This window comes from Galeopterus variegatus, unplaced genomic scaffold (genome assembly GCF_000696425.1).
Source record: "Galeopterus variegatus unplaced genomic scaffold, G_variegatus-3.0.2 Scaffold3726, whole genome shotgun sequence".
NCBI lineage: Eukaryota > Metazoa > Chordata > Mammalia > Dermoptera > Cynocephalidae > Galeopterus > Galeopterus variegatus.
Genome location: NW_007729837.1, coordinates 44,484 through 62,552, shown reverse-complemented (window position 1 = coordinate 62,552; position 18,069 = coordinate 44,484). Strand labels below are relative to the sequence as shown.

General features: G+C 48.4%; 1 protein-coding gene across 1 annotated transcript; it reads left to right on the top strand.

Moving 5' to 3' along the window:
• The first annotated feature begins 251 nt into the window (after positions 1 to 251).
• STRA8 (stimulated by retinoic acid 8) lies at positions 252 to 15,856 on the top strand. Its single transcript, XM_008585815.1, has 8 exons — positions 252 to 443; positions 3,156 to 3,231; positions 3,713 to 3,797; positions 5,187 to 5,213; positions 5,996 to 6,260; positions 9,679 to 9,752; positions 11,558 to 11,669; positions 15,646 to 15,856. Exons 1-8 carry the CDS (start codon positions 252 to 254, stop codon positions 15,718 to 15,720), a joined length of 906 nt encoding a protein of 301 aa, XP_008584037.1. The 3' UTR covers positions 15,721 to 15,856.
• Positions 15,857 to 18,069: the final 2,213 nt, after the last annotated feature.

Here is an 18,069-nt window from a genome sequence, read left to right as displayed (position 1 = left end):
ATCTCCAGTGCCCCTCAACTGTAAGTCCCATATGGGTGCCTTATGACTTTAGGACTTGAGCTTCAATAACAGATTTTGCATCATCCATGATTTATTTTGTATCTGTTATTGAATATATTCATTGGTTTGGAACCTTTTACTTGGGAGGCTACTCCTTTCTGTCTGCTTTGGTCTGCCTTCCTTTTTCTTTAATAATGTACTTTTATTATTTAGGGCAAAAAAAAAAGCATAATATTACATTGCAGCTCATAATGGCAACCCCTGGAGAAGGCAGCAACCCCAGTGGCACAGTGACAGCCCAGCGACTGGCACAGCCAAGGAAACTTGAGCCACGGTTGGCCCGGAGACGCCTGTCCCAGGCCCGCCACCGAGCCACCATGTCAGTGCTCTTCAACGACCTCAGGAAGACCATTTACCCCCAGTCTGATTTCACAGCTTCAAAGGTATGGGGACTGGGTATGGGGGAGGAGGTGTTTCTATATGTGGAGGGACTATGGAGCAAGGTGGGGACTGACCTAAAGCTGCCACCCCTGCTGGGATGTAAACAAATACCTTAGACTGGGTAATTTATAAGCAATGGAAATTTATTGCTCACAGCTCTGGAGGCTGGGAAGTCCAAGATTAAGGAACAGCTCACCCTCTGGTTCATAGATGGTACCTTATTGCTGTATCCTCATGTGATGGAAGGGGTGAACAAGCTCCCTCTTTTATAAGGGCACTAATCTCATTCTAATCACTAAGGGCAGAGCCCTCATGACTTAATTACCTCCCAAAGGCCCCACCTCTTAATACTATCTCATTGGGGATGTATTAGTCTATTTCTGTTGCTTATAACAAAATATCTGGAACCAGGTAACTTGTAAATAAAAGAAATGTATTGCTTACAGTTTCAGAGGCTGGGAAGTCCAAAGTCCAGGGAACACATTTGGTGAAGGCCTTGGTGGTGACAGTAACACAGGGTCTGACACAGCAGAATGGTGGAAGTAGAGAGAGAGAGACTCTCATGTGCTTTCCTTTTAAAGCCCTTGGAACCACGTCCATGACCACCATAATTAATCCATTCATTGGGGCATGGTCCTCAGAATCCAATCACCTCTTCAAATCCCTACCTTTCAATTACCATAATAGGATTTCCCACCCTCCCAACAGTTACAGCAGGGATCAAGCTTCTAATACATAAAAAATCGATATCAGGGGATTAGGTTTCAACATACGAATTTGTGGGGGACACAAACATTCTGACCATGGTAGACAGAGAATCATCTTCTTACCCTAAGAACAAGCCCAGGATCCTGGCAACCAGTTGTCCCCTGATAGCAAAGAGGGTGTGGAGTCCTTGCTGACCCAGCAGTGTAATCATGAGCCCCAGGACTAGGGACAGCAGAATGTGTGGGAGCATGGGGTAGACCTTGCTCTAAAAGGAGTGTTCAGAGAGCTTACAGTCACTGGGTTCTTGCATGGCTGTCATTCCCATTGCTTTCTCTTTGGGTCAGCAGGGCACTGTGCCTCCAGCTCCACCCCCCAACCCCCCACCCCCCGCCAAGTCTCCTTTCGGACGTGAGTCAGAATCCCTAGGAATCTAGAATTGCAAAACTCAGGGTGCTGTCCCCTAGCTGCCTTGGGGTCCCCTCCCAGTACCCCCCTCACCACTGCACTCTCTTCCCCCTCTTCCCTCATGCACGCTGGCCACACCTCACTGCCACTGTTCCCTGAGCGAGGCCCGCCTCTCCTGGTAGCCTCTTTGTTTTTGCCATGCAGTTAGCTCTGCCTTTGAGATTCTGTGCACACTTCAAAGGTCAGCTCAGTCGCTCTGTTCAGTTGCCCTGCTCCACGGAGTCTTCTTGTCCTCTCCAGTTGGAATATTCCCCTCCAGTTGTAAATTTCCACAGCCCTCTGCTTCTACCCCTGGTTAGCACTTACTTAATTCTATCTTGTGTAGAGAGGAGAGGCTCCCATGCTTGTCTTCCCTGTTAGAATTTCAGCACCCTAAAAGCGGGGTCAGTCTTACTTACCTTGTGTCCAGGGGGCTTAGCACACAGCTTTGACCTTAAATGGGCTCGAGGAATGTCTGTAACCCCTGACAGATAGAGGCAGTCAGCCTAACACCATTTAGCATTTCTTGTTTTTGAATAATATTGCAGTTACCATTTTGACTTTAATAATGTTACATACGGGAAGGAAGGAAGGAGGGAAGGAAGGAAGGAGGGAAGGAAGGAAGGAACAAACGAAAGGAGGGAGAGAGGGAGGAAGGGAGAAGGGGAAAATTCAGAGTTTAAGTTGACAAAGCATTTGGTAAGTTTTTAAAGCATCTAGAGTGTATGCATTTAGCAAATAAAAATATTGTAAGAATAGTACGTTAATATTAACCAGCCAGTTGCACATTGTTATAACTGAGCAAAGTCTAGCTCTGTGCCTCTGTGAAAACCTGGGGTTGACATTCATTCAGACTAAGCCTCCCAGTCCCCTTTATTTCACCTTCAAGCAGCCTCTATAGTCATTTGCTTTTCTGCAGCACTAGTAGTTAGCTGAACAAAGTTTGTTTCCAAATACTTGGTATTTCAGTAAGAATCCATTTCTAGGATATTGTATTAGTCCGTTTTGTGTTGCTATAACAGAAAACCTGAGACTGGGTAATTTATAAAGAACAGAGGTTTATCTGGCTAATGATTCTGGGACAGATGCATCTGGTGCGGGCCTCAGGCAGCTTTTACTCCTGGCAGAAAGCTGCAGGTGACCGGTGGGTACAAGCAGATCACATGGCGAGAGGAAGTAAGAGAGAGAGAGGGAAGGGGCCGAGGTCTTTTAGTTGGGAACTAACAGACGAGAACTCACTCACTACCCTCAACCCTCAGGGAACATTAATCCATTCATGAGGGATCTGTCCCCATGACTCAAACAGCTTCCAGCACTGCCACATTGGGGATCAAATTTCCACATGAGTTCTGGGAAGACAACACATCCAAACTCTATCAGATATGAATAAAACGTCGGCCTTCTGTGCATTAGAACAACTGCCTGTCCTTTTTATTGACAGTGTCAAGGGATTGACTTTGCATCTGAGGGAGCATGGTCTCAGGGAAGGGGTTCCTGGGTCCACAAATCCAGTCTCTGCAGTGAAAGGCCAGCTTTTCAGCATTGTCTGTCTCTGTCCTCAGTGGCAGGTTCTGAATAAGGCGAAGAATCATATTCAGGAACTGGAACAAACCCTGGATAATTTGCTGAAGATGAAAGGTAATAGATCCAACCTGCCACCCCCATCTCCCTCCCTAGATAAGCCTGGTTCGGTTTTCCTATTGAAAACAGAGAGATCGGTTTACACCAAGTCAACAGTATTTACTGAGGGCCTACTGTATGCCAGGCACGTGCTTGGGCTAAGGTTGAGGGTCATGCACCCGTCCTCAGGGAGCTTGCAGTCTGGCAGAACCAGCAGGAGTCGCCAGGCTGTGTGAACTTGATGAGGTCCCTATGGGGGTGTTGTGGAAGGCACCTGATCCCGCCTCGAGAGGCCAGAGCAAAAGTGGATGGGAGCTTGTCTAGTGCTCTCAACTCACACACAGAAGGAGAGGTGGGAACTGGGCTCTGAACTCCCTAACGTTGTCCCTGGGAGAGTACAGGAGCTCACCATGGTCCACCAGGTCCCAAAAGGCGGGAAAGACCGGAGGGGGGGTTCTGACTTTCTACTCTGTGACCCTTGCCTTCAACTCCTCGATAGAATCTTTCAACCTGGAAGATGGAAATGCAAACACCTTAGAGGAGGTCAGGAAAGAATATGCCAGCTTGTACTCCAGAAATGACAGGTGAGACCTGGAAAACTCCAGGAGAATGGGAAACTGCCACTGTGTCCTGAGCACAGCAGGTGCTGTGTTAGAGCGGCTCACCCTCCTCCAGCGCACAGGAAGGACATCAGGGCTGCCGCTCACCTGTTTAGAACGGTCTTATGCTGGAGATCAATCTTTCATACTTTATTCTAGTAACACACATTGGGCTTTTCCCTGATTATAAAAATGAGTCATACTTACTATAGAAAATGTAGAAAATATAGTAAAGCCCAAAAATATCTATCATCTCACATCGCAAAGAAAATCAATGTTAATTTTTTAAAATATCCATCTGGGTTTTATTAAATTTTGCACATTATTTTTTAGAGAAATGAGGTCATAGTGTTCATATCGTTCATAGTGTTTATAGCTTTTTCTATATGTATATATATTTTTTTAAACCCTCAACTAATGGTTTTATTGGAGGATACACATGAAAATAAGGAAAATACAAATCAGCCTAAATTCCAAGTCTCATGGGAACCTAAGAAAAGCCAAATTAGACTTCAAAGACGAAAAGGAACCATAGTACACCCAGGTGTCACAGATGCTGGAAGGGGAACATTATTACTAATGTTCTAAATATAGATTAAGCTTTTGGTTTAAATTTAAGTATTTTATGGTTTTTGGTGATATTGTAAATGGCACTTTTTAAATGCCAATTTCCAATTGTTCATTGCCAGTGTATAGAAACACTATTGATTCTTTTATATTGACCTCATATTCTGCATCCTTGCTAAGTTCCCTTCTTAGTTCTAGTCACACGTTTATAGATTCTTTGGGATTTTCTACATAGATAATCACAATGTCTGCAAATAAAGACAGTTTTACTTCTTCCTTTCCAGTCTGTATACTTTTTGTTTCTTTTGCTCACCTGACTGGACTGGCCAGAGCCTCTAGTGTGATTTTGAAGAGAAGTGGTAAGAGTGCATGTCCTTGTCTTATTCCTGATCTTAGGGAGGAAACACTCAGTCTTTTATCAAGTGCGATGTTAACTATAGGTTTTTTATCAGGTTAAGGAAGTTGCCTTCTATTTCTAGTTTGCTGAGAGTTTTTATCATGAATGGATGTCAGTTTTGTCCACTGCTTTTTCTGCATCTGTCAGATGATTATATGATTTTTCTTCTTTAGTCTGTTGATATGGTGAATTACATTGACTGGTTTTCAAATGCTGAACCAGCCATCTTGCATTCCTAGGATAAAGCTCACTTGGTCATGATGTTTTAACATTTTCTGATACATATATATATAGTTGGATTATACATATTGTTGCTAAAATTGTGTTAAGAATGTCTGTCCATGTTCATGAAGGACATTAGTCTGTAGGAGCCATGTTTCTGTTTTCTCCCCCAGCCTGGTCTTGAACAGTTTTCCTCTGAATGGCTCCTTCCTCTGGTGCCCAACTGAGGCAGTTGGGAAGGATGCTGAGGAAGGAGAAGATGAGGAAGAGGAGGACCAAGAAGAGGAACAGAAGGAGGAGCAGAAAGAAGAGGAGAAAAATGCGGAGCCCTCACACTCCCTAGTCACTTTGTCACCAGACCTCATGGAATTTGAACGGTGTGAACAGTTGGGTGGGATGGCTTGGTGCACCGATGGAGCTCCCCTGAGAAAGGGGACAGAGGCTCCAACTGGGACAGGGCCCTGATCATGAAAGTTCCAGAATTTCCATATAGGAGGCATTCAGGGATGGGATTGGCAGAGGGGCTGGAGATATAGTCTGAAGCTACATTTGTACACCACATACACTGTTTTTACTTAGACTAGGTGTTTATTTGGGGTGCCTTGGGTAGAGGCTAAAGCCCGCCCCATCCCCCAACACAAACACACATGCAAGACCCCTCAGGGGCCAATGCTGGAATTGCAGGAGGCTCTCCCCACAGCCAAGCCTGACTTACAGGCCCCAGATTAAAGCAGGAGTCATATCATGCCTGCACCTTCGTGGGATCGGAATTTTAAGCCATTTCCCCATAGGATGACAGCAGAGCCACCACACCTCTCCTCTTCCACAGGACAGAGAGCTTGGTGGGGCGGGGCACCGGGAGGACTCCGGGAGAGGCCCCCAGGACGGCTTCTGCTCTCCAAGGGTCGGGGCACGCGGAGACTGGCCAGGCGGGCAGCCTGAGGACGCGCTGCGACGCGACCCTTGGGGCTGAGAGGGGGTGCCGCTGCCGTTCCAGGTACCTCACCTTCTACAAGCAGACGATGGACCTCCTGACGGGGCACGGGATCATCTCCTCGCTGGAGGTGACGCTGCCCATCGTCTCCGCGGCCATCTCCCACGTGTGGCAGAAGCTGTCGGAGGAACACAAGGCGAGCCTCCTGCAGGCCTGCGCGCAGAAGCACCTCCTGGGCCCAGTGGGGCCCTGCGCCGAGGGCAGCGTGAGGGACAGCGGGGTGGACAGCCAGGGGGCCAGCTGCTCGCTCGTCTCCACCCCGGAGGAGGTGAGCAGACCCCGTGGGGGCTCGGAGCTGGGCTCGGGGTCACTCAGCGAGGCTGCAGGGCTGTTCGGATTCTGGCTCACACAGTAGGTCTCTGATTTCCTCCACGTGATCTCGGTGACCACATGGCAGCGCTGCCGAATCTCCTGTTAGTTTCCTGGCCTTTCCGTGGGGAATCACAGGAGAGAAGGCTTTAGAAGGTCGTATTAGTTGGGACACTTCTGGCTGTGGGTGACTTGATTATGAAACCATGAAGACGTGGACTGCTCCCATCCAGGCAGGGCGGGCTGGGTCAGTCGGGCAGCTCAGGGGTCGGGTGGCTCAGTGACGTCCCCATGGACTCAGTTCCTCCCTTCTGTCTGCTCTGCTCATCTTAAGGCTGGTTTCTCTCCTTCCCTCCCTTCCCCACTTCTCCCCCTCCCTGTGGCTGCACAAGAGCAGCTGGAGCAATCGAGCTGTCGGTTCTTCCTCCTTTCCATCAGGTAAGAGGAAGAAAGATTTCCTTTGAAGGCTCTTTCTTAAGAGTGGAGGAAGAACTTTTCCAGAAATTTCCACCACACCTCTCCTCCCCTCTAATTAGCTAGATGGCCAGCTTACTGAGCCAATGACTGGCAATCAAGGAAGGATCCCATTTGGACCAATCAGGCCCAGTCCTTGAGAGGCGGTCAGTCCCACCCCAAGGAGCACTGCTGCAGCTCAGTGAGAAGGAGGTGACCACAACTTCCACTACAAATGCATTTCTTAGCATTTAAGCAGAGCATCAGGTGGCATTAGCAGTCAACCAGCACTGAGATAAAAGCAGGCCCACGGCTGCTCTTCCCGAATTAGGAGAGTCTCAGAAAACTGCTGTTCCCACAGGGCTGGAGGCTGCCCTTGCTCCTGTACCCCAGAGGCAGGCATTTCTCTACTCTCTGCACATGTCCCGTGTTTTGTAGGACATTTAGCATCCACGGCCCGCACCCCTGGCCCTGACTTTCCAAATGCCCCTCAGTGTGTGGTCCCTTTGAGGAGACAGTCAAGCTAGTCTCCTGGCATCTCTGTGGAGTTTTAGAGCCAGAGAGCCTCCAAGTGCCTCTGACGCTCGGGATACAGTCCTGGAATGCCCCCCTCCTTCTGGAAACTTCCACAACCATCAGGCCCAAGCTTGGAAAACAGCAGATGTCACCTAGTCCTGTCCCTCCAGTTTACAGGCCTCTAGAGAGTGCCCAGGACACTCAGTTCCTGTGTCAGGGATTGTGTCTCTCTCATCACACATTTTTTCAAATCTCTCTACCTGGGTGTGTACATGTGTGCATGTTTGCCAGCATGAACACTTCCTCAAGGAAGAGCAGACTCAAAGAGAAAACACCCAGAATCAAATGTCCCCAAATCATGGAAATGGCTTATCTGGCCTCTTTCAGGGAGGGCTGTGGGCTGATGTTCTTCTGGTGTTCAGGGAAGCTGGCAGCAGATCCCCTCAGCTGTGCCCAGGACCAGGGCTCTGCCTGCACCACTGTCCCCAGGTTTGGGCCCGGCCAGGGCTGGGTGATAAGGTAAGCGGAACAGAGAACACTCACACTCAAGGCAGGCACAGAGCCATAGTGACTCCTGCTGTGGCTTCTACGTCACTTGCAGTGAAACAGCTGCAGCTCCTGGCTCATCTGGAGAGGTTCTACTGCAGACAGTTATGTGTCGGCCAGTCCACGGACTCAAGGTCAGGTGTGCCCAAAAGGCCCTGGACAGCTCCTTTTAGGATTTGAGAGGCATGGCTCTGTAACTGTGGTGGGCACTCCAGAAGAGCCACAGAGCCTGGCCTGGGTTTCTCTTCCCAGGCTGGCTTGTGAGAGGAGTTTGCATCCATGAGGACAATGTGTGGCCTGCAACTTTGGTGGGAAGATTGGTAGAGGACAGGAATGTAGGTCCCGGGTCCCTGTCTCAGTCCTGCTGGGGAAACGTTGAGCTGCTGGGCTTCTGGGCTGATGCACACAGGAGCTCAGGCCTTTCTGTGGCCCCTTTCCAGATCCTCTTTGAAGTGACCAAAGGGAAATCAAATAGGACACCAGAAAATGTCCAGAAAACTAGGAGGGGACCATCCATATGGCCAAAGTCCCGAAGGATTCAGTTTCAGCAAAGCAAATTGAAAGGACTTAGAGGGCAGACACAAGTCCTCTGGGGAAAGAGCAGTGTGTCCCAGGTAGGGGTGAGGAGAGGCCTTGGTGGGATCTGCCAGCACCTGCCAACTCAGGGCCAGAGAACTTCCTCTCCTCTCCTTGGGGTAGCTGCCAGCATAAATGTGGTACCAGAGAAAATAAAGCACACCCAGTTAAGTTTTTAGGATAAGAATGTCCTATGCAATACTTGGGACATTTTTATGCTAAAAAATTGTTTGTTCTATATCTAAAATTCAAACTTAAGTAGACATCCAGTATTTTTATTTGCTAAATCTGACCATCTGAAGTGTGAAGAATATTTAATATTCTTAAAAAAATTAGGAAATGGCAAGACCAAAATCTGTCTAAATAGCAAGACTAATTGCAACAATCCTACAAGTAGACACTGTTGTTGTATTAGTCCATTTTGTGCTGCTATAACAGAATAGCTGAGCCTGGATAATCTATAATAAACAGAAATTTATTGGCTCACAGTTCTGGAGGCTGGGAAGCTCAATATCAAGGTGCTGGCATCCAGCAAGGGCCTTCCTGCTCTGTCATTACATGGTGAAAGGTTAGAGAGAGAATCCACTCTCAAAAGCCCTTTTTAAAAGGCATTAAACCTACCCATGATGGCAGAGCCCTTATGGCCTAATCACCTCTTAAAGACCCCACCTCTAAATAGTTACAATGGTAATTAAATTTCAATATGAGTTTTGGAGGGGACAAGCATTCAACCATAACAGTTGTGATTCCTGTTTTGTAGAGGAGGACCGAAGTGCTTAAGCAACTTGTTCAAGGTCACACAGCCAGTCAGTGGCAGGGCTGGGAGTTGGTCCTCCTGCAGCCTAACCCCAGAGCTCCTTTAACCTCTGTATTCAGCTGCGCTGGCAAGAAACTGCTCAATTGTGGCTCCTGGGCTTAAATAGTCTCTCCTTGGGGGGTTTAGATGAGTCTTTCCCAGCTGTAAATCAAGGCTCTGGCTGTTACATCTCACGCCTGAGCTCCCACCTTCTTTAGAAAGAGGAGACACAGTCCCCAGTGCTTCCCGTACCTCTCAGCCACCTCCAGGGCTGGCACTTTGCTTGGGGCAGTCAAGAACTTAATATTCACCCCCGGGAAGACCACCAAGCAGAGCCCCTGGGTTTGGGCCCCAGCTTTGCTCTGGATGCCCTTTTGGGATGCGGGCTTAAGAGAGAGGGCCTGTCTACTCTCCGCTCCCCCAGCAGCCTAGAGCAAGCATCAAACTGTGGAGTTGTTGCTGCCATGTGAAGTTCTGTGCTTTCTTTCAGATCCTTTTTGAAGATGCATTTGATGTGGCGAGTTTCCTAGACAAAAGTGAGGCTCCAAGTACATCTAGCCCTAGGTAAGGAAGCAGGTGTGAGAGAGAACACGTGTGTGTGTGTGCACACACCTGCGTGTGCACCCCTGATGTTTAGGAGCCTCTCCTCTTCCCAGATGGGTGCATAATTCAGTGGAAATTCTTGGGGATCCATTTTTTCTTGTTATTGGAAGTGGATGGTCCTAGTCTGGGGATGTCATTGTCTGGGGTGTCCTCAGAGTAGAAAATTCTTCCATCCTGGCACAGGGCTGGGACACACCAGGTTATCAGCTCAAGGTTGTGGCAGCACATCTGGTACTTTGCACAGTTTTCCCAGTATGTCTTAGTCCTGCTTGTCCCTGCTTAGGGCTGCCCTGCTATAAGTCCATTGTTTATACAAAATATCATAGATGGTGGCTTATGAACAACAGAAATTTATTTTACAGTTCTGGAGGCTGGGGTCCAAGATCAAGGTGCTGACAGATTGTCTGGTGAGGTCCCATTCCTCATAGATGGCACCTTCTCAATGTAACCTCATGTGACAGAAGGGACGAGGTCTGTCTCTGGGGTCTCTTTTATAAGGGCACTAATCACATTCATATGGGCTCCATCCTCATGACCTACTCCCCTCCCAAAGGTCCTACCTCCTAATATCATCACATTGGAGATTAGCTTTCAGCATATGGATCTTGGGGGTACACATTCAGGACAGGTCCTTCAGATACCTGTGCTGATGTCACGGCTATAAAGAGGCCTGGACATTTGATTTTTCTGCCTTGGGAGTGAGGGTGACTGGTCATGTCCCTGTGATCCCAGTGAATATCTCCACTGTGCTCTTGATGGGGACCTGGCTTACGGGTGGTCTGTGAAGCCATGCAGCCACCACTGTCCCTGGTAACCTGGCGGCCTTTGAGCAGAGCTTCAGGCAAAGCAGACATCAGCATTTGCTCCCCCATCCACCTGCCCCACCCAGGGTAGACAGACTTGGGGAGAAGTGGGATCGAAAGGGAAGGGCCGTGTCCACTCCACAGCGATCTTGTAGTGACTTAAGCTCCTCTCAGTTGTGTGTGGAGTTTGATTTTGCTGAAACTGGCTGGAAGCAGATGTTCCTATTTCTGCACTTTGTCGAGAAGTTTTTAAAGTGTACTTCTCAGGCAGTAATTGGAGCTCCTTACCCAGCTGATGGAACAAAAAAGCAATCTGTTAACATTTTTTTCCGTAGAAAAGGCAGGGATTGCTGCCAGAGAGTTCCCAACCAGACTGTGGGAGCTCACCCCAGGAAGAAGTGAGGTCAAAATGCCAGCTGTACCGTATGACTCACAGCCTGTATCTCAAAGGCCCCAGTGGCACTGGGCTTCCCCCTTTTCCCGGGAAGGCATTGGGAAAGGAGCCTGCAAAACAGGCCTCCTTTCCGTGCCATGCCAAGTCTTGAGTTACGTGTTAGATTCACCGATTGGGGGCATCTCGTTGTCTGAACTCAAAATGAGTAATGAGCTGCCTCGGCAGCCACAGGCAGAACCAGACCATGGGGCAGTGCTGTAGCAGGAGGACTTGGGGCAGAGGAAATCTTGCTCCCTTGTTCCAGAGGCCGATGCTTAGAACGTGACATTAGGGCACAAGAGCCAGCCTCACCGTAGTCTCGCTTTTCCAGGGAATTCCGGATGTGACATTTGAGCAGAGGCAATGCAGACCTTTCAAGAAGAGCTCGGGGCTGTCCGAGAATTCAACTGGCTGTTTAGAAGTGCTTGGTTCACACTGTAATTCAAGTACTTTAAGAAGGGGGCTGCCAAGCAGAGGTGAAAGATGAGGATTCTAAATATTTGCTGTTTCTTCTTTCTTTCTGTTGTCAGTTCAGTGTTTGCCAGCTGCAACCCAGAAAATCCAGAGGAAAAGTTCCAGCTCTATATGCAGATCATTGATTTTTTTAAAGACCTTTGCTGTGTTAACACTCAGTTAAAACAGGTAGGACAGAGCAGAGTGTGGTGGGTCCTCTGCCCACCTCCCTTAGGATGGCAGAAAGGACTCGTGAGGACCCCAATCATACCATGGGAGGCCACTGGGCAGACATTCATTCTCTCTGGCCTGCACCATGAATAGTCACCTTCAGCCTAATCCATCCTGTGGAGTGGAAGACCTCCAGGAAAACGTAGGAAATAGACAGAGGGAGGTCCTCCAGGGAAGACCTGAGACTGGGAGCCCTTTGAAGTAGGGACCAGATCCTAGGGGCCTGGCTCTTAGCAGGCATTTGTAAATTTCTCACCTTTCCAAAAGGCTGAGCTGTTTCAATATCTTCTGAGACCCCACAATAATATCTGCTGTCGGCTTTTGCAGGATATTAATTTCTGCTTCCAAAAAGCTGACGGTGCCACTTATGATGACGTAAGTTGTGGGGTTCTTTATTAGGAGGGGTCTATTCCTGGATGATTTCATAGGGGGCGGGGGTTACGTTTGAGCCACCAAGGGCACAGGCCCTTTCAGATTCATAGCCATGGATTTTTCTCTACTGATTCAGCAAAAATACCACTTTATTTAAAAAGGTAAGCTATGATAATGGCAGATGTTTGTCTAAAAATGATTAGGACACCTTTTTAACAGGCTAAGGCATAATTTGGCTTTTCCCCACTAATTCTTCATTTCCCTCTGCAGAGACCACTTTGAATCCCCACCGGGAGTCGTGAGCCCTCCCGGTGGTTTGTGCCACTCTCCCTCCCCCATCTTTGGGTGACCGTCCCTTAGCAGCTGTCCCCTTTCTCTTGGACACAGTTAAATTAGTCCGCTTTACCAAGACTTCGAGAATAGATTAAAGGGGAAGTCTTGGCTTTCCCTGCTTCCTTTCTCCACCTACAGCAGAAAAGAAAGAACAAGCAGGGGTTAGAGAATCCACATGAGAACTGCCGTGGGAGCTCGACCTGTACCAGCTCCTTAAAGCGAGGCGTAGCCATGAGGCCAACTTTATCCAGTGAGCTCTAAGAGAAGTCTTACATGGCAGGGGGCTTCTGAGAAAACTTTTGCTTCTTTACAAAAATGACAGGATTAAGAGAGCCAAGGGTGCGTCCCCTCCCCACATTGTTTCCCACCTTCAACCCTGATATGATTCCTGGAGTGATGACAGCCATCCTGAGGCCACACACTGAGATGCACGAGAACCAAAGGCCAAGATACTAAGAAGGGTAGAGAGGAAAGAAAGAAGGAGCCTGGGTCATGCCGACATCAGCGACCCTCTGAGTTACTCTTAGTGGCACCTAACCCACAGTCGTCCAATTAGTGAAAAGAATGTATTGTTTAAGGCAGATATTCTGCAGCCTAACACATTCCTAACCCGTACAGTCTTCTACACAGACCCCAGTCACAAGAGCCCACCATAAAAGTCTGCATTTCTTAAATGTAATATATCCCATCCCCTAAATGACAACCTAGTAGGCTGTTCTAACAATCTGCTTAATTAACATACTTAGTGATATCCTTTTCTTTTTCTATTTTTAGAAAAGTAGTCACAGACCCAAAATCTGATATGCCCTCTGTCCTGGAAATATATTGATAACACACAACATGAAATATGCAATTTCACGGAGATCAGGGAACTCCCTGAAAAGCATTCATGAACTCCCTGTATGGTCTTCAGAGGAGACCCACATATAAGAATCCTGGATGAGAACAGGCTTTTTATTTCTTTACTCATTATTTTCCTATTTTGGTTAATTTCATTTTAAAATGCCAAACTTGTCCAAAAACTTAAAAAAGAAATCCAGATTCCTGAGGCCTCCAGATTCTCGTTCAGTGTTGTGAGAGTGGGACCCAGGAATCTGTATTTTGAACAAGCTCTCCAAGTGGTGCTGGGGCAGGAGGCCTCAGGCTTTGATGGACTCTGGGGCAAGAAGGGAAATTTCATTCTCTTCCCCATTTCCCCTGCAACTCGCCCCCACCCCTGCCAGCTTCATGGGAGGAGGTTGGATGAAACTCAGCACCTGTACCGGCTTCCTAGGGCCACTGAAACAAATGATCCCAAACTTGTGACGTAAACTTTTTTTTTTTTTTTAAAGATGACTGGTAAGGAGATCTTAACCCTTGACTTGGTGTTGTCAGCACCACGCTCTCCCAAGTGAGCCACAGGCCGGCCCCTGTGACTTAAACTTTAACAGAAATTTATTCTCTCATAGTTCTGAAGGCCAGAAGTCTAAAATTAAGGTGTCTCAGGGCCATGCTCCAGGAAAGAATGCTTCCTTGCCTTTCCCTAGCTTCTGGGGGTTTCTGGCAATCCTCCCACTCCTTGGCTTGTAGCTGCATCACTCCAGTCACTGCCTCCGTCTTCACGTGCCCTTCTTCTGAGGGTCTCTCTGTCCCTCTCATCTTCTTTTATGGACACTAGTCATTTGGAATTAGGGTCCACCCTATCCAGGATGACTTTATCTTGAGATCCTTAACTAATTACATCTCAAAGGCCCTATTTCCAAATAATGTTCCAGGTGGACATGAATTTGGGGGGGACACTATTCAATACACTTCAGCATCCAGTACCAGAAAACATCTCATAGACTGTTGCTTTCAGCAAATCTGCAGTTTAAAAATGCCTCAGACACCATTTTCAGAGGCTGAAGGAAACAGAACAGTTTGAACAACATTCAAGCACTTGCATGATGGAGACTTAGGTGTTCGGTTCCCTCCCAGGACAACTGGCCTCCTGGCACCTCCTCCTACTCTGACTCCCTCTTGTCTCAGCCTCTGCCATTGTCTTCACCCTGAACAAGGGGCCCATGTGATTCTCTAGAGACCGCCTGATCCCACCTCTCTGATACCCCTGGTCCCCGTTTCCCCATCAGCAGAGCATGGTGAATGGGAACTGCTTCTCCAGAGCAGGAAAGCCTTGGTTTGCAGAGACCGTCTCCCCATCTGACTGCCACCCTTGGGACCAGGTCCCATACTCATTAGACGGTTGGCTGGGGTTAGGGGTGCTGCCCCAGGCCCAATCTGCAGGGCTAACAAATGACAGGGGACATTTTCTGCTGAGATGGGGAGACACAGGAAGAGCAAAAATTCTGGAACATACTTTATGGGAAGAGTTAATGGGGAGTACTGAGAAGTTGGCTGGGGTCATTGTAAAGGGAAAAAGAAACTCTTGCTAGACAAACATAACACTGCTTCTTTAAAAAGTCATCCCCTAATAGGTAACCCATGTACATGGTGTAAAATTCAAAAGTTACCAAAAGATATACAATGAAAACTTAGTCTGTCTCCTACCAGTGTCCCTGGCATACTACTCCGTACCTTTCCTCAGAAGCAACTGCCATGCCCAGTTTCTTGTACATCCGTCCAGAGATATTCTACAGATATATTTATATATGCTTACAAACACATCGGGTGACCGTCCCTTAGCAGTTGTCCCCCCTTTGGGGGGCGGGGTGGCTACTACACACATTGTTTTACACTTTGCCTTTTTAAATCGTGTACACCAGATAGAGCACTATCATTCCTTTTTTTATAAAAACAGCTGCGTGGTGCTCCATTGGTGGGTGCACCCTGGGGTAGTTCATCTTTACGATTTCCCTGTCTCTCTTATGGGATCCTGGAAATCCCCAGGACGGGAAAGAAGCCAGTTCTGCTATATCCTTCACCCTCTACCCCCAACGTTTTTGCTGACTGGTACAGGGATTGAACCCTAGACCTTGGTGTTATTAGCACCAGGCTCTAACCAACTGAGCTGACTGGCCAGCCCTGCTATATCCTTTCTGGATGTCATAGACTGTTGAGTGAACTGGAAAAGGGACCATCCCTATTATAGCCCCCACTTCCTGGCTGGAAGCTGGAGATGAAAGTGCCCCTGAAGAGATACAGGGTAGATGGGAACAGCTGGGCACACCCAAGATACCTGGGCCTTCCTATCTGCTTGGGGCCTGGAACCCTTGAATAAAAATGTAAACCTCTTCTACCCTGTGTTTTGCAGGAACCAGACCTTCCCATTGATGATGAGATGATAATGTTGAGGTGCATGGAGACTTTTGATGATGAAGATTTGTAATGCAGAAGGGCTGGGAAGGAAAGAGACTGAACGAGGGTGAGAAGTTTCCACGTCTGAATTCTGGCAGCTAAGTTTGTACCTGCCTCGACCTTCTGGAACTCTTTGGAGTGAACTGCCCCAGAAGCATTTTGATAGTTTTAGTTTCTGATTATTATAAGTATATGAGAAGCATGGCCCTGTTGTGCTCTTTTCGGGTTCTTTGGTATAAGGCGCTGTCTTGCCACACGGCACTCCCCCACTATGTTCCTATTTAGGAACATAACACCAGGTGCAGCTGAGGCCCAAGCCATGGGCCTTTCCAGAGGACAGGCAGGGTTTGTCCCTACAGGTGGCATAACACCGCATACTTTCAGCATGTCCTGGGCTCAGGGCATCGCCATGGTGGGTGCTACAGAGTTCTGGAGCCCAGCTGCTCATCCTGCATGCTCCGATAGCCCAGGAACAGTGCTGGCCTCAGCCCTGTGCTACAGGATATGAGGGTGGAACCAGATACATCTGCTGCTTCTGGTATTAGAGACCCTGTATGGGTGCTACAGTGAGGTCCGTGGGGCTCCTGGACAAAGGGTGCAAAATATCCTTGGCTTTACACACTGGGGGTGAGGGTGAGTTTCATGTGTCACCTTGGCTAGGCCAGGGTACCCAGATATTTGGCCAAACATTATTCTAGATGTTTCTGTGAAGTTATTTTTTAGATGAGATTAACATTTAAATCAATAGACTTTGAGAAAAGCAGGTTACTCTCCATAATGCATCCAATCAATTGAAGGCCTTAACAGAAGGAAATTGGCCTCCCTGGAAGAAGAGGGGGTTCTGCCAGCAGACCACCTTCAGGCCAGAACTGCGGCTCTTCCCCGCCCGCTGGCCCATACTGCAGATTTTGGACTTGCACTTCCACGATCACACAGACCCACTCCTTAAAACAGATCTCTCTTCCTCCTTGCTACACACATACATGCATACTCTCTGGAGAACCCCGGCGAATTCACTGGGTGTGCAGAGAGAATGGGTTTGCCTGGCTCTTTACAGTTTGAAGGTCACAATAACAGGAAGAAAGGAAGGGGGAGTGCTAGCACGCAGATCAGCCACCCCAGCGACTCAGCAAGCCAGGAACAAGCCAGCGTGTGGGAAAGAAGGAAGGGGTCTTCCCAGAGGTGCCTGCACATAGTAGGCCCTCAAGTGATGTGTGCAGGCTCTAGCCGGCCCCTCCATTTTTGTATCAGGCCTGCCTGACCCTATTTAGTCCAAGGCTGAGTGAGACTTCATCCTGAGGCAGTACGTGCCAGGGGCCCCTGAGCAGAGTGGACCTCAGCAGAATGCTGAGCTGTCCCTTCTCTCCACAGCCATGTGCTAGGGGCGATGTCCCCACCTTCAGTCCTCAGCTCCAACAGCCCTCGCTCCCCTCCCCATCTCCTGCAGGCCTTACTGGCTATTGGTGCAGCCCAGGATGGATTTATTGCATAAAACTACCTTCCCACGGTATTCATTCTCCCTTCCTCCCCACTGAGGACTCTTCCTCTGTCAGTCTCAGGGATCTTCCTCTGTCAGGCTTTTGCAGGAGAGGGACCTGGCTCTCCTCTCCAGCTATTTGTCCTGATGTGGCTCCCTGACGACAGCACATGATGAGAATACAGTATAGGAAAACACACTTGGAAAACTGAGCCTGGCTGGGAGGTGTCTGGAGAGAACATAGGGAATATCCTAAGTCCTAGAGGTGTCAGCCAGAGGAAAGTCAATGAATGGCAGAATTGGGCAGGATTTGAAGAGCTGCGGGGGCAGAGAAGGGCAGGAAGAAGGCTTTGCCTGCCCTTGACTGGTTTGAGAGGCATCGTGGGCTCCCAAGAGCAGCCAAGCCCAGATCCTGGGTTTGCAGTGTATTTATGATAGCATTTTATATAGGCCTGACCCTATGATTTCAAGCTCACCATATCACACACTCACAAAAATTAGGCTTTTAAGATAGTGGAAATAACAGCATGTGTATATGCTAATAGAAGTTACTAAAAGAAAGAAAATTTGCTGATGCAAGAAGGAAGTCTTGCTGCAGTGAAATCCTTGAGTAAGAGTCAGGTGCAGGCTCTGGAGCACATGGGGAGGGAGCCAGCTTTCGGAGGGAACCCAGGCAGTTCATTCATCTTGAAGGAGGGCAAGAAGCTGAGGGTCTGGGCCCGGAGCTGGGAGATAGAAAGAGGCAGATGCTCATAGGTGCCTTTCCGATTGCTTCTCTGCAGATTCCTCAGTGAAACAGGAAGTGAGGAGGGAGGTGGAAGGGGGCTTAGAAGAGAGGAGGAAGAGAGAGCACGCAATGGACTGGGAAAGGTGGCCTGACTGTCGGGCAGCACGGGGGGCCTA

Excerpts from the sequence above, each read along its gene's own strand:
- STRA8 (XM_008585815.1), top strand. The coding sequence starts at position 252 with ATGGCAACCCCTGGAGAAGGCAGCAACCCCAGTGGCACAGTGACAGCC. Across the intron at positions 3,798-5,186 it reads TTGTACTCCAGAAATGACAG|TTTTCCTCTGAATGGCTCCT; the intron begins GTGAGACCTGGA and ends GGTCTTGAACAG. Across the intron at positions 9,753-11,557 it reads CCAAGTACATCTAGCCCTAG|TTCAGTGTTTGCCAGCTGCA; the intron begins GTAAGGAAGCAG and ends TTCTGTTGTCAG.